This window comes from Plasmodium coatneyi, chromosome 12 (assembly GCF_001680005.1).
Source record: "Plasmodium coatneyi strain Hackeri chromosome 12, complete sequence".
In the NCBI taxonomy this organism is placed as follows: Eukaryota; Apicomplexa; class Aconoidasida; order Haemosporida; family Plasmodiidae; genus Plasmodium; species Plasmodium coatneyi.
Window position 1 is genome coordinate 2,899,311 of NC_033567.1, and position 15,184 is coordinate 2,914,494.

The 15,184-nt window shown below is 44.5% G+C and overlaps 6 protein-coding genes across 6 annotated transcripts; 4 read left to right on the plus strand and 2 right to left on the minus strand.

Moving 5' to 3' along the window:
- Positions 1-390: 390 nt before the first annotated feature.
- PCOAH_00043110 (Ribonuclease P protein subunit RPR2) lies at positions 391-771 on the minus strand (the record flags this gene model as incomplete). Its single annotated transcript, XM_020061095.1, has 1 exon — positions 391-771. The coding sequence occupies one exon, from the start codon at positions 769-771 to the stop codon at positions 391-393; it is 381 nt and encodes a 126-aa protein (XP_019916578.1).
- A 31-nt stretch (positions 772-802) lies between these two features.
- Positions 803-1,183, minus strand: PCOAH_00043120 (Uncharacterized protein; the record flags this gene model as incomplete). Its single annotated transcript, XM_020061096.1, has 1 exon — positions 803-1,183. The coding sequence occupies one exon, from the start codon at positions 1,181-1,183 to the stop codon at positions 803-805; it is 381 nt and encodes a 126-aa protein (XP_019917061.1).
- A 1,256-nt stretch (positions 1,184-2,439) lies between these two features.
- PCOAH_00043130 (Uncharacterized protein) lies at positions 2,440-5,263 on the plus strand (the record flags this gene model as incomplete). Its single annotated transcript, XM_020061097.1, has 14 exons — positions 2,440-2,665; positions 2,798-2,865; positions 2,999-3,107; positions 3,237-3,290; positions 3,409-3,451; positions 3,546-3,611; positions 3,722-3,827; positions 3,970-3,991; positions 4,115-4,162; positions 4,309-4,374; positions 4,495-4,529; positions 4,621-4,637; positions 4,770-4,833; positions 5,188-5,263. 14 exons carry the CDS (start codon positions 2,440-2,442, stop codon positions 5,215-5,217), a joined length of 954 nt encoding a protein of 317 aa, XP_019916311.1.
- A 625-nt stretch (positions 5,264-5,888) lies between these two features.
- Positions 5,889-9,213, plus strand: PCOAH_00043140 (Uncharacterized protein; the record flags this gene model as incomplete). The annotated part of the gene is made up of 3 exons (XM_020061098.1): positions 5,889-8,561; positions 8,685-8,900; positions 9,112-9,213. 3 exons carry the CDS (start codon positions 5,889-5,891, stop codon positions 9,211-9,213), a joined length of 2,991 nt encoding a protein of 996 aa, XP_019916598.1.
- A 495-nt stretch (positions 9,214-9,708) lies between these two features.
- PCOAH_00043150 (Uncharacterized protein) lies at positions 9,709-13,035 on the plus strand (the record flags this gene model as incomplete). Its single annotated transcript, XM_020061099.1, has 1 exon — positions 9,709-13,035. One exon carries the CDS (start codon positions 9,709-9,711, stop codon positions 13,033-13,035), a length of 3,327 nt encoding a protein of 1,108 aa, XP_019916903.1.
- A 506-nt stretch (positions 13,036-13,541) lies between these two features.
- Positions 13,542-14,732, plus strand: PCOAH_00043160 (Uncharacterized protein; the record flags this gene model as incomplete). Its single annotated transcript, XM_020061100.1, has 1 exon — positions 13,542-14,732. The coding sequence occupies one exon, from the start codon at positions 13,542-13,544 to the stop codon at positions 14,730-14,732; it is 1,191 nt and encodes a 396-aa protein (XP_019916147.1).
- Positions 14,733-15,184: the final 452 nt, after the last annotated feature.

Consider the following 15,184-nt stretch of genomic DNA (forward strand, 5'->3'; position numbering starts at 1 on the left):
TAGATTTGCTTATCCTTCATAACTGGCGTTCCCTCATTGTGGATATTTATGACATAAATTTAAAAAAAGCAGTAAAAAAAAAATTCCATTTTGTAAGTTTCCTTGTGAAAACGGATTATAGCTTGTAATTTTGTTTACTTCGTGTTACTATACTCTGCTCTGCTTCATTTTTTTTCATTTTTCGCATTTCTGGTTTTAGCAGAACAAAGCTTATAATTTCTACAAGCTGCGTGTGCGCGTGTGTGGGTTTTTTTTTCCTCCTTTTAAAATGTCTTTCCTTTGCACACATTGCTCAGAATTTTTGTTCCAATTTGAGGAGCACACCCCCTGTTAAACATTTTTATACACTTGGGCATGCGCTTTTTCATGCACTTATGATCTGCATCCCCGTCAGACGGCCTCCGTTTCATTCGCGCGCTGAGCGGTCAAACCATTTTCGTAAACAAATTTTGTGTCATGCTGACAGTAGTTACACCGGTATGAAACCAGAAATTCATCTCTCAACTTCCCCTTCAAATTGGTACTCACCTCCTCATTTCTGTTTTTTTCTTTCTTACTCAAATTTTGTGGGTTAACAGAAACTTTGCAAGTAGCACTTGGGATGAGGACTGAGTTGCATTTTTTGCAGAAGAGTTTCTTAAATTTTTTGTCGTGTTTTATTAAAAACTTGTTCGAAAGTTTCCTCATCGTTTTGATATACTCCCTTGAGATGTTCTGGTTAAATTCATTCATTAGAAATGATGCTTGCAATAGGTAATTTATTCTAATCATTTGTTTAGACGGTTTGGTCACTTCATGGTCATTAAATTTTTTTTTTCTTTTTTTTTTTTTTCCGCCCAGTTGGTGGTTCATCTGTTGAGGATTTATGCTTTTTCGTGTTCGTTCTTTCTGTATTGGTTTGTCCATTTTGGTCTACACCATCGTCCTCCTTCTTTTCATGTGCATTTACATTTTTGTGAATTCCTTCAGGGTTATGCTTTCCTTTGGCAGTTTCTCGTTTTTTCTTGGCACTTCCACTGCTAACAAAATGAGAGGTATTTTCCGGTTGAGTCTTTTCGCAATGTTGGTAACCTTCGTCGGTGTACAATTCACTAAGCTCTTTCTTTAACATGTGGGCACTTTCTATATTTTCTGCCAGTTGACCTTCTGTGCTACGTTCGTTTTCATTTTTTGGGTAACACATGTTTTGTATGAGGGAGCGTTTCCTTCGTGCCACTAAGGTGCGGACGCATGTTGGCACTACGACGCAGTGGATATGTTCACAAAGATGTGTACACTGTGGGTACTATGCACGTATGTAACGTACGCGTCCGTGCCGCAACTGTAAATGTGCAAGACTGTCCCTGCTCTGGGGTGGGGGAAACGACGGCTTCGCCTGACGTGCTGGCCTGTCGCTGATTTATTTTTGATAAACGTGCCAAATGGGTTTCCTAGTATGGGTTTTACGCAGATGTATTTTTTTGTGCCCCTTTAAGAGGAGGCTCACTTGTGTTCTACAATTGTGGGCGCAATTGAGCAGGTGTCAAGGTGCTCACTTTTGCCCTGTTACGAATGGCTTCCTCTTGTTTTATCTCTCAAGAATGTACATTCCTTCGCTGGGCAAGATGCAAAAAAGGAAATTTGAAAAGTATCTCTTTTGAAAATTTTGGAATGTTGTAATGGTTGGAAAAAATTGAAGTTGCCAATTTGTTCTTTTTTTTTTTTTTTTTTTTTTTTTTCCCTCGCGCATTGTGCACTTTTTGGTAGCGCCGCGTGTTGTCCCATTTGTACATAAACATTACATACTTCATAATGGCTAGCCTTTTTTTTTTTTTGCGAAAAAAATGTTTTCATTTGGGGTAGACCATAAAAGGATGAGTGAAGGCGAAGTTATCGAAGCGCTGCATTCAATCATTCTTTCAAACAAGTCATTTTTGAGGTTCCCCCGTCCAGGCATTAATTAAACGGTTTGGGTGACGTTTTTAAGGGGGAGAAAACATGCGCCGTTTGGTCAACTTTCAGCTTGGGCGCAATCATTCGGGTTAAGCGCTCATCATCGCGCTACGATTAAAGTAAAAGGAAGGGAAAATAAATGGGAATGTCTTTGATTCACTTCCTCCAAAAGGTGTACCCATATGTACATGTTTCAGGCACGCGCTGGACGTTTTGGATTCCCCCCTACACACACTTCCCCCGTTGTGTACCTACACATAGCTCACCAGCAGTGACGGACTTGCCAGCATATTGCAACATCGTAAATATTATGCGCATTATTTATGAGGTAGGATTTTCCCCCTCCATGTGGAGCAAATTTCTTTTCATGAATTCTCTCTATTGGGTGTCTCTCTCGAGTAAACTGCACATCTTGACTAGGTTACACCGCTTGACTAAGTTAAACAGCCTGAATAAGTTGTCCCACTTGTTTGCCTCCCCACGATCTTCCCCATTTTGTTCCGCCAAATGAATCGCGTAAGGATAATCCCTCTCGTGGTGCTAATCACCACCTTGTGTAGCTATACGTCTCTGTGCCTAAAGCGAAACGATGAAATTGCAAATGGCCCTGTAAAAATACGGAGTGGGAATTTAAAGGAAAGGATAACTCTACATTGCGAAGGAGCTCAGTCTGTCCACATTTTGGACGCCAGTTATGGAAATCCGTCCGTCGATCATTTTCTGATAAAAAAAAGTTACCTCACAAATGGCGTCACGCGTGTCCACTACGGGCTGACGTACATATTCGCATGTATCTGCGAGTGACCCATCTTGGAAAATGCCCCAACCCAATGACTCCTTTGTACCATTGTGAACTCCCCCACAGACCCCTTAGATGCACCGCACACCCTGCCGGTTGTTCAGATGTTATGTGAAGGGAAACCCAGCTGTGATGTAAACATGAACAATTGGGTTGAGCCTCACATTTGGTGTGAGCTTCGGTGGAGTGGAGGTGCTCACTAAAGTGTTTTTTTTTTTTTTTACTCTGCGTATGTTCCCACTGTCCACTTATGCACCCCCACCCCAGATCCTGGTGAACGACGAAACGTTTAGAGTCCTATCCATGATAAAGGATTTCCACAAACTTGTTGTAAAATATACCTGCACGTCGGACGCGTTGGAGGCATTCCCCATGTGTACGTAAAGGACCTGTTCACCATTTTGCGCGCACCATTAAATGGGAGAAAATGGAGGAAAGCCATTTTATCTTAACATGTTTGTGTGCTATTGATTGCTTGACCCACTTGGTTTATCACTTTCTGCAGACAACGTAAAGGCCCGAAGAGGGGGCGACAACACCTGGAATGTTGAGTTTCAAGGTTTTTTTCGAAAAAGGGTGGAACAGCGTGGGTTCCTGTGAAGGCGCATGCGTTTCCCCACTCGGACCAGGGTCCTCCTTCTCACCTCCTTCATTTTCCCCCCCTCTCGATTCCACAGGGGAAGAGGAAAAGGAGGAACTGTACCTTCATGTGGAGGACATGTAAAGGGGGAAAATGTGCAGACGTGCAGCTACACGTTGCAGAGTGCCCCCTTTTGCCCTTTCTCACGAGAAAAATCCCCTCCTCCTTTTGCAGAAATGCCCTGTGCGAAAAACCGCTGATTAGGAAAAAATACATAGACGTGAATGAAGCCGAGCAGGAGTAAGCATACAGCACATTTTGAATTGGAACGAGTCCCCGCATTATTTCTCCTTGTGAACATATTTCCCCACCTCACCCCCTTGTGTCTGTGTGTGCCCCGTCCAAATCAGGTGTAACGCCTTAAGCAACTGCGTTTTCATAATTTTCAACTCCGATGGGTACACACTGTGTGAGTCCACCTCGTACAAAAATGCGACAGTTCAGAGGAACTCCAAGGTGAGTTAACAAATGTGTGCCATATGCATGAGGAGACAAAATGAAATGGCAGCTACTCAAATAAAATGGGCCTCCCTTAGCATGCCTCTGAGAAAGCGCAAATTTGCTTGTTCATTTTTCTACCTCAATTTCTACCCCTCAGATTTATATCAAAATGTCTTACAGTAAACGATAAAAAAAGGCGCCTTCCGTTGTCGCCCCTTTATCTTTAAGCACGAAAGAGCGGCATCGCCACACAGCAACGTAGCTGCACACCCATGCGCGCACTTTTTTCCCCCGTTTGGAAGTCAGCGGAAGGCTGCCCCACAACTACGAAGTGTTTCCAAATGTTCAAGGTCAAAAGGGGGAACTTTTTTACCACCCTGTTGGGAGCTGTATATGCTCAACAGTTAGGGGAACTTCCCCCAACAGACAGACAGACACACACACACCGCGGTTGTCACGCTGAAGAAGCTCCCACCTTTTTTTTTCACCATTACAGGGGTGTGCGAAAAGAAGGATGTCGTGTTCGAGATGAACTCAGCCTTACGCTTGGACGACCTATACGGTAGCAGGAGAGGCAAACTTATTTTTCCCCCACTCCATGCGAACAGAAATTGGCAAAATGTATGACGTGAAAACAGTAGAAGGATTACACGTTATCTGTTTTTTTAAAAATCCCTTTCAGACAAATGCAAGGAAGTCGACTGTGACTACTTCACGGTAAGGCCTTTTTAAAAATGGCTTGAAAAAAAAAAAAAAAAAAAAAAAAAAAATACATAAAATGGATACTCCCCTTATTTTCCCCCCTTAGATGTCCACAGCTAACGGGTAAGCATAGGCAGCTCCCATTTTGCACACGGGGGAGGAGGAACACAACGATAAGTTGAAGCGACACGGAAAAGGAAACCTAAACCACACGTAACTCAACCCATTTGTAACTTTTTTTTTCCCACCATAAAGAGTAAAAGGTGTTCCTAAAAGCTTCCGGAACTATGCCTGGTTTTGCAAAGGGTTCCCCAAATATGTAAGTCGCGTCTGAGGCAGTCTAAAAATGCAATGGTCAAATGTGAGCGTTTTTTTTCTGTGCTGGCCGAGTAATTTACAAAAAAAAATAAATAATAAAAATAACGTACACAAATGCAGGTCTCCCACGAAGGGTTTATCTTTGGGAAAAACAACAAAAGGTAACTTATGCAAAAAAAAAAAAAAATAAAATAAAATAATACAAATAAAACGAATAAGTGAGAAATAGAAGAATCTACCCGCTTCGCTGCCTCCCCATTTGTGATAATTTTTACAAAAAGGGGACGCACGTGGAGTGCCCCTTACCCCGGTGTGTTTAATATTTTCCGCCCTTCTTATTCGTTTTAACTTGCAGTTCAAAGGAACCGAAGCGGAGAATGGGTAAAAAAAAAAAAAAAAAAAAAAATACAAATGGTGAAATAATTGCATAGCTGTGCTTAGAACAGCAGCCCGTTGGACGTTGTTTCGTGTCCGCGTTTTAGTTGCAAACTCGAGCGGGGGGGCATCCATATGAGTACAGGCACATGCGCGCATGCCTGTTGTTGTGGCGTTATTCCTCATTTAACCCACCTTTTTTTTTGTTTTTTTCCGGAAAATAAAAAAGCGATCAAGGGGTTCGAGGGACCCTTACGATGAAGAAGCGTAGTTGGAAGTGCAAGTCCCAAAGGGAAGCCCATAAATGGAAGCTCCAAAAGGAACCTCCAATGCTTTGACAGTGCCGGCCTACTTCTTACATCTGTGACGTTTCCGTTTGCATCTTTGTTCACTGCTCAGCGTGCATCATCTGCCTTTCATAAAAATAGAGCCAAGCGGGTCAAAGCGCCGCTCTCCTTCACCGTGCTGACTTCATTAACGGAGAAGCAAAAATAATTACAGCGCGTCCACTTTGTGAGTGGGCGCAACTGACCTTTTTTCTGTGAAAGAGGTTACTTCTGTGTATCTCACCAGGGGAAGAAGTAACTTTTTTTTTTTTTTTGTCACCACGCTGTTTGTCACAACGTTGTTTGTGCGCCCTGTTGTTCTTCCGCTTCCCCACTCTCTGGCGAGTTAAGAGTAATGCACGCAAAACAGAAGATGGGGGAGGAAAACAGCGATGTGAGCAAAAGCCAAGAAATAAAGGCCATCCTGAGAAGGATAAAAAACAGTGATAACACCAAGGACAAATTTGGAAACATTTTAAAGCTGTCCAGATATACAAGCTATCTACATGAAGGAGAAAAATTAAAAATCGCAAAGTGCATTAGTGTTCGTTTCATTTGTTTACTCCTCCGGTCGGACAACTCTTTCCAGTTATTTGCTCTCCGGTTAGTCAACAGCTTAATAGCTGAGTCGACTCAGGTTTACTTAAAAAGGTGTATGCCTTTTGTTAACTCCATCATTTTTTATTACTGCGATTTTGTGAATGAATGGAATGAAAAGGTGGAGGTGACGGAAAGGAGGGGAAAGAAGTTTAAGGGGGATGGAAAAGGGGAAGAATTTCCCACCTCGCAGAAACGGGATGGGGAGCTCTCCCCAGGTTTAAGCGACACGGGGGAGTTGCCAAATTGGGATGGATCAGACGGATCGAACAGATCAGACAGATCGGAAGATGCCGGGGGCAACTACAACACTGACGGAATCAACGACATTTACTTTGAGTGCCTGGAGTACCTTCTGAAGATGCTACCGTTTTTAAATGAGAAGGAAATAGTGGATAACTCCTTTTTTCCTCGTGAAGGGAACAGCGTCAGCTTTGACGCGGACATGTATTTTTTGCAGAAGAGGCTAAAGAAAGGGGGACATCCTCCCCTGTCCCCGCGCTTTAAGGAGTTTCCCCATGAGGGGGAAAAGAGGGAAGACTTCGATGTGCCGTTTGGGGGAGACATACTCCAGGGGGATGCCTCCAGGGAAGATTGCTCCTCTGGAGATGAGGACTCCCCCGTGGAGGAAGACTCCCAGGAAGAACGCGTCAGCTTGGTGGAGCTCCTTTTTGACGCACTCAGTGAGAACATCCGAATGGTGGAGGCGATGCACACGAGGGTGGGGAAGCACAACGGAGGGAAAACCCCTCCCAAAGGGGCAAATACCCCTAATGGAGCAACCCCCCCTCCTCCTAAAGGGGAACACCCTAAAGGGGAACTCCCTAAGGGGGAACTTCCCAAAGGGGATGAACCCCCCCCGGACAAAGCCTCCCAACTGATAAGCCTTGCACGGGAGGCGAAGTTCCTTCTAAACAGCAGAAGCGTAGACATGACCCTACTACTGCTGAATAACACGTTCCTAAAGCTGAGTGGCAGCCTTTTCGTGAAGGAGTATTTCCACTTACTTAACAAGGTGATCGAAACGTACAGCCAAAGCAGAGTAACCGCAATGAAGTGCCAAACCAATCTGAATGCATATATAAAGAAGCAAGGCTGCATAAAAGTGTTGGACAAAAGGAGCGTATACAAACTGTATGCCAACATTATATATCTTTTTTCGCAAGTGAAGGTGAAAGAGGAGAAGGAGGTACTCTACACCCTCTATTCCACTGTCTACTCGTGTCTGAACTTTTCCTTCCTAAATGAGAAAAGCGTCGACATTTTAAAAACCCCATTATCCTATATGAACGTAGAGCTTTACTTATTTGCAGAAAAGGTGATGAAGTACATGGGGGGAGAGAAAGGTAAGGGGGGGGACACTCCCCCTTTTGAGGGGACCTCCTCCGGACAGATCATCCCCCTCATCTGCAGCAACATCGAACATGTGATTAATTTTATTAGTCAGGAGGGGCAGGAGGTCGACGCAACAAAGGGGGAAAAGGTCGACGCAACAGGGGAGAGAACCCCCCTCAAAGGGGAGAACCTACCCATAGGCGAACTGCACACCATTATAGGAAAAATCAAAAGGGCGATCGAAGTTGTGATTGAATTCTTTAAAGATGTAAAGTCACACCTCGGAGAATTGAATAAATCTTGCGAATCCTTTAAAATGCTGAAGGAGAAAATTGACAAGGAATTAAGTTCAATGGTGCACCTCTTTTGCAATTATTTACTTTTCGAAAATGGACACTACGTGGATGATTTTCTGAGCTTACTGGAGTTGTTTACCATCTGGGTAGATGAGGAAAGGGATTTCCTGGCATTCCTCCTAATTTTGAAAAACGTGCATGCAGATCGATACATACACAACAAGCAGTTTGTTACGAAGCTCTTTCTTCTCATACTCGACCCAACCATGAAAAATGTTGTGCACATAAAAATCCTGTATGACATTTTTAACAGATGCATTTTTAACGTTGTGGAGTCAGTGCAGATTGCTCAAAATGATAAATTTGTGAAATTTCCTCATGAACATGTTCATAATTTTGTTTACAAAGATTACGATTTGGTTTTGCCATGTAACATACCAATTGACAAGCTGAACGGAGTGCCATTCGTCTACATCATCTGTGAGGACGAGTACAACAAAAGGAGGGACGATCAACTGTTCACGCGCAATATAAGTAGCATCCTTTCCTTTTCTGTAAATTTTTTTTTTCACTACTACAAGTTCTTTTTGATGACCCCAAAGAGAGAAGATTCCAACTCAGAGTTCTACCTCTTTGAACACAACTACTTCAGTGCTTGCTCTGGGCACCTTCGAACGGACGAGCGTGGGTTTTTCCTCGCGCTTAAGGTTCTTTTCACCATTTCGTCGTTGCTCTTCCTACGCTTTGATTCCTCCGTTCTGGGCGCCCTCCTGGACAAGCACCCTGCTCTGTTCCTGCAGGTTGGCCTAAACTGCAGGGACGCATTAAGCAGCAACTGCCCCACTTCTTCCCGTTGGTATAGTTGCAGCGATGTGATAAGCCGCCACTTCATCACCGCCCTCTCCATCCCCTTCTCCCTGCAGGATTGCCTCATTGCATCCCTCCTCAACCTGAAATTTGAAGTCGAAGTTGGAGTAAACACAGAAGGCGAAGGCACAATAAAGGCTAAAGAAGCAACCCACAAAAGGGGGAAAAGACATAAGTATTTTCTGCAAAATTTAGAATTAGTCTACCTTGTTATGTATTACCATCCCACTTTTGTGTCTCTCCTAATTTTTCGCCTAAAACAAGTGAAGAAGGTACACACCTGCATGGGCATATACCCTGAGTGGGGACGGATTACCTCCCTACAAGGGTGGACAACAATTCAGTTGTGTGCATGCGTGGGGGGGTGAATTACCTACGTTACTCATCATTATATCATCCCCTTTGGTGATAGGTTCTATCTCCTTTTTTTCTTATTTTCTCCTTCCAAAATATTCTCACACGAAACGGCTTTCACTTTTGTAGGCCCGCGGGGAGATCCGTTTCGAGACGAGCAAAGTGTGCAAGCAGGAGAAGCACCTTTCCATTTGTGCCTTTTTAAACAGGTTTATCGAGACCCACGTGTGAACTGCAGAGGGAGAAGCGGACAGGCAAAGAGGACAAGCTTACCAAGCACGCGTGCAGGACTTACACCTAAATGCAGGTGTAGAACTGGGATAGTCACCCCTACACTTTTGCCGCTGCGCGAAGCGTTTTAAGCGTGTATGTTGATTTGCCCCCTTTTTAACTCGCCTTGCGGGTGGAAGTGCACTAAATGGCTAGCTCTCATCACACCATCTGTTTTACAACACCCTATGCAAGATTGCGCCTAGGGACGACAACTCCCGCCATTTTTTTTTTGGCCGCACAGGCAAGCAACGCATACGTGACGGGGTCTCCCCACGCATATGTACAAATGGACTTTCCTTTTTTGTGATTTTTTTTTAACACCATTTTTATGCCTGGCGCGTTAGCGCAGCAGAGCAAAACACACGTATGAAAATGAATACGCTGCTTTTTGCTACGCTTCTCTATGCGTAACTTTTCTTCCCCCTGTGGGATAACCTCCTTTTTTTCGTCACGATGAACTCAATTCCATGGGGAGACGTAGAGGAGGATCTTCTACGCGAGAAATTACGCCAATTAAAACAACTGCAGGAGATTAAGACCAACGACCTGGTCAGCAATTATTTAATTCCTTTCATCCTGCTGGTAAATAAAATTATTGCGAAGAGTGAAGAGGCCAAACGAGGGGCAGAGCTGAAGCAGGAAAAGAAAAAAAAAAAAATTATCGAAGAAAATATACATAAGATAAAGAAAAAACTAACCGAAAGCAAAAATGGGGAAAATTTCAAAAGGGAGGAAATGTCGTACCAGCGGGATGGGTGGAGTACACTGGATGGTGGGGATGACCTGAGGGAAAGACTACCAGACGCGTTAACAGCGGAAGAGAACAACGACGCCAGTCAGGTGGACAAGAAATGTAACTTTTCACAACTGTGTGAGGACCTAATGGAGGGATTCCACATGTGCATATCTCTGCTGCTGAGGGGTATGAAGGAGGGTAGGGGTAAACCCATTCGAGAGGAGGAGGACAAAACGGAGCAGAGCGACGTTAGCAGCAGTGGCGATTGCCCCTCTGCGCGAAGGGGACGGTGGGCCTTCCATTTCAGCCTGCTGTACCTCGCGCTCTGCTTTTATCACATGCACCTCATAAGTGACGAAACGGGAAAGCAGCACCTACACGTCAGCCTCTTCCTCCTCCTGGTTTCCTTCCCACACTTTAAGGACAAAGAAATTGAGCACTACGTGTGCGTAGACGGAAAGGTCTACCTGAGGTTCGACGTATCTGTGGCAAGGCTCCTCTCCCGTGTGTGTAAGATCGTGGGGTTGAATTGTAAACGGGAAGGGGACGCCCACTCCTGCTTGTTCTTCCTAACGCACAGTTTTTTCTTCATCCAGTGTGCTCACCAGGGAGGGGGTGCGCCGGAGGGAAAAGGGGCAGACGCGGGAAAAGCAACGGCTAACAGAGAGGAAGAGAGAAAAAAGTACAACTCCTTCCAAGACATGGTAAACATTATCCAGCACATCAACCAAGTGTTCATCGAGTTTAACTTCTTCACGGCATCCACTTTCCTTGCGATGAAAAGTATCGATCTGCACTCCTTCCTCCTGAGGAGTGACATAGAAGAGGTGAGGAAGGAGTGCAGGTCGATGCCTCCCATGGTGAAGGAAGAGCCCGTAGTGGGAACCCCCAAGGAGAGCCCCCCTTGTGATGAACTTGTCTACCTGAATGAGGAGTTAACACAACAGGACTGCCACTTTTATGTGGACGCCAGTTATGTCGGTGAAGAGAAAAGGATCAACACCCAGATGGAGAAAAAGCTAGACAAAATAATGGAAACAACCACATCCCTTTTCGACAGCATAAACGAATGCATCTACCTTTTCATGGATTTGCACCTTCTTAGCATTTACGAGCACCTTGTTTTGTTTTCCCTCTACATGGCCAAAGACGTGAGCAAGCTATTTCATCAATTCAAGGGAGAAAAAAAAAAAAAAAAACTTTCGCACCGGTACAAGTACATGGCGTATAGGAACTTGCTCGAGATTTACATCCTCTATTTGAAACATAATTATTTGCGTTATGCAAAAAATGGAGGAGGAGACAACGACACCTACGTAAGGGCGTGCCAAATTTATAGACGCATGGACGAGGTCAAGCGGACCATTCGTTCGTTGCTTCAAGGGTGTGGTGGCAGGAGCAACACACATGTGGGTGGTCACCCAATGGGGAGGAAAAAAGAGAATGTAGGAAAAGAGGAAAACACGACAAGGAGTTGCAGAGAAGTGGGGAAAATCCACCCTAGGGAGTACTTCCACAGGAACAAAATTTGCATTCGCCCTAGCGTCATTGACCAGGGGAAGGATGACCTTGGAGTAGCTACCTTCCTGGAAAGCACCATACGGGTGAGCACCCCTGATTTGAAGACTATGCCAAATGGGGAGCCCACTCATTATTCACGTCGAGAGAAAATTCCATCGAAACTGCTTGGAGATAATTTCTCCCTCGTGGGCGATAGCAACATCGCTTACCAGTTTATACGAGAACAAATAGTGCACAGTAATATTTTCAACTTTGACGTGGATGAAGAGGCGGAGGGGGAAATTGGACAGAGTCAGTCTGTCCTCCTTGGGGCGAATGAGCAAATGTCCTTTTCTACATTCCTTCGGGGGAAGGTAAAACAAGTGGATGGTTTTGTGGGGGAAATATTCTCCCAAATTTGGGAGGAATTTACACGGGTGGACACTTGCCCAAGCGCCACAGAAGCAGAATCGACAACACTAATCGGCTCTACTTCAGTGAAAAGTGATGCCCCCCCTTGGGTAAATATCCAGCTGGACGAGGACCACGCCGCGGATTTCCTCCAAATCTTCCAATTTGAAAAAGTTAACCTCCCCCATATGCAATTTGAAGTCTGCAATTTTGACGACGCAGAGTATGGTAAGTTAGCCACAGATAAGATGAAAAAGCTGTATAGAGGTTTCTCCAAGGGTAGGGCTGACCAACAATCTGAGAAGTGGAACCTCCCTTCTGTGGGGATCCCCCCAAAAGGGGAACAGTCCACCTGCATAGGGCACTGCGAACATGCACATTACCTATGCCACAACTTTGAAGAAGTACAGTTTTTATTTAAGAAGGTAAAAAAATATAAAAAAAAAACGCTCACATATTTCTCCCTACAAAACGAGACAACATTACACTTAGATATCCTCCTGAATTCAAGTGAGTCCTACTTTTACTTTAACTTCTTTACCAAGTCGTATGAGGAGTACATGCACAACTGCAGGGAGATGCTAAATTGTATTAGTGCCCCCTTGGCGCAAATAACACACGAGCAGTACTTGTCCTATCGACGAGAGATGGCTCTCAAATGTGCACTCATCCTGAAGGACATTTTCATCTGCGTAAAATGCAACACCCTTATCGATAACATGCACGTGAATGACCTTAACAGGAACAGGAACCTACACTTCGATGATCACATCGGGGGATCCCTCACAGGGCAGGAGAAGGGACTAATCCTACAAATTGTGAAATATTACCTCTTCTTTTTGAGTACCTACCAGATTGACAGGGAAGGGGAGGAGCACTCCACCAACCCTGCTTCCTTCCAAAGTGAGGAAGAAAAAAAATCCTACTTCGATATATACTTTTACGTCTGCAAAACGCTGTCCACAGTGGACGACAAGACCTTCGTTGTGCAGGCCATCCAGCATTACCAGCGTTTGTTGAATTACGCCGCCAAAAATAAAATGTATGCCGACGAGGGGTACAACGAGTATATGCGTGACGTGTGCAGGAAGTCCATTTGTGTGTTGCGCGGGAAGATGCTCGATTTGGGGTAGGGCGGCCATTCATTGGGGTTTTCCCACTCAGCAGGGTAAGTATGCCCATACACATGGTCAGGGAGAGTTTTCCCCTCCCTCCTCCTGTGACAGCTTAGCGCCACGGAAACGCCACACTTTTCTCCCCTTTTGCAATGTCGTTCGGATGTTAAGCATGAACAGGCAAATACATCCTTCCATCTGGGGGGCATATTCCCTTTTTTTTTTTTTTTTTTTTACGTAACGACATGGGGCATATATAATGCCAACCCCACCCCGACCGATTTTTTTTTTTTTTAAACAAACGTGTTAACCTCGGTAATGTTGCTCACCGGTGGGTTATCCTCACTGCTGTGAATTTTTTTTTTTTTTTTTTTTTTTTTGCAATTTTTTTCGTGAATAAATTGATTCCCATGAGAAGTCCCACTGAGGGCCATTTTTAGCAGAAAAGCGGCAATGCGAAGCGGTAAAAATGAGGGTGGCAAACGCGCGCGCGCAGTTGGCGAAACGAGTGGCAACTCCCCAAAATGGATCGCTCAGACGAGTTCCTGTGCTTATGCAGGAAGCGCGACAAAGGCGTGTCCCTCACGCGCAGGGAAATAAAGTGTAAGGACGAGTTTCTTATCCAGAGCAGCAAAATATACACAAACCTGCTAGCCAACTGTGACTACATAGATAACAACACGCTGAAGCAGTACAGCCTCACAGTCCCTCGAAGCATACACGTGAAGGAGAAAAAGACGAGGGTCAAAAGTAAAGGCAATTTACTCTACGCTGTCAACAAAATATCGGAAGACATTAACCTTTTAAAACCGAAAACAGAGACGGAAATACAGAAGCACGTGCTGTGTTGCCTAAATAGCCTCCTCGGTATTTTCATTGACATTATTAATAAGTATGAACACAACTTAAGTAGCTACCACTTGAAGTTGAATCGGTACACGAACTTTTGCTTCTACGACGTGAAGGGCATCAAGTGCAACTTTGATTACCTGAACAGATTGAACCGTTACATATACGGCACCAATTCGTGTGACAGCCATTTTAGAAAACCTGACACGCTTTTGGGCCCACCGCATGGAGGAGGCACCTCCCACCAAGAGGCGCACACAAATTATCACCGCTTCGGTACCTCCATCAAGAGCAACAACACTGGGGAGTACCAAAATGGAGAAAATAAACTTGGTCACCACGAAGAAAGGGAGAAATGTGAAAATTACCTTTTGGACGAAGGGGAAAAGCAGCAAATCATTGGGAAGGAGGGCCTCGTGAAAAACGCAACTGTGAGAAAGCGAAGGGAAAAGAGAGTCAAATTCGATACGTACAACTATATTGAAGAGGAAGAGGCGGAAAGGGGAAAGGGGGAATTCCTCCCCCCCCAGAGCAGTAGTCATAATTACACCCTAAGCACCAACCAACAGTTGGAGTTCAAAAAGTACGTGGACCTCTTCGAAAAGGAAGAAAACACCTACATCATGGAAACGAAAAGCAAAATAGCCAAAATAAGCAAATTAATGAACATATTTGTTACAAAGATATATGAACAAAATGAGAACCTGAGCATGATAGAGCACGTGATGGAGGAGAGCATAGAGAACGTGGCCCAAGGGAATACCTACCTCAGTAAAATTCAAAACAAGAAAAGCATGAACTCGCTCATCTTCTTCGTCCTGGTCTGCACCTCCCTGTTTTTGCTCATCTTCGATTTGTTCCGATAGGGATGGAGCGGCAGCGGCAGCGAAAAAGAGGAAGAAGCTGCCTCCAACTGCAGCGAAGCTGCGTTGAATACTAACCCGCTGTAATCACCCCGAACGGGAGCCACACTATCCTATGCACTGCCCATTTGGACAATGCAGAATTGCACACGCACCGCACATATAATTTCTTTTTTTTTTTTTTTTTTGTCCGTCCATAAGCAGCAAAATGGGAGAATGTTTTTTTTAATCCTCCATGTAATGTGCACATATGTAGCCATCTTCAATGTGCATCCTATTTTGTGCTGGTGTTCGTCCTTTTTTCTCATGCGGAGAAAAAGGAAAAGATTCCTGCTCCTGACCCCCAGGCGGGGGTGAGGAGACCACCTTCTTTGACTTTTGAAGAGGTAAAGTTTAGTTTAAAAAAAATTACAAAACAGCATTTTCATTCAAATGGTTGTATGCAGGTATGGGTA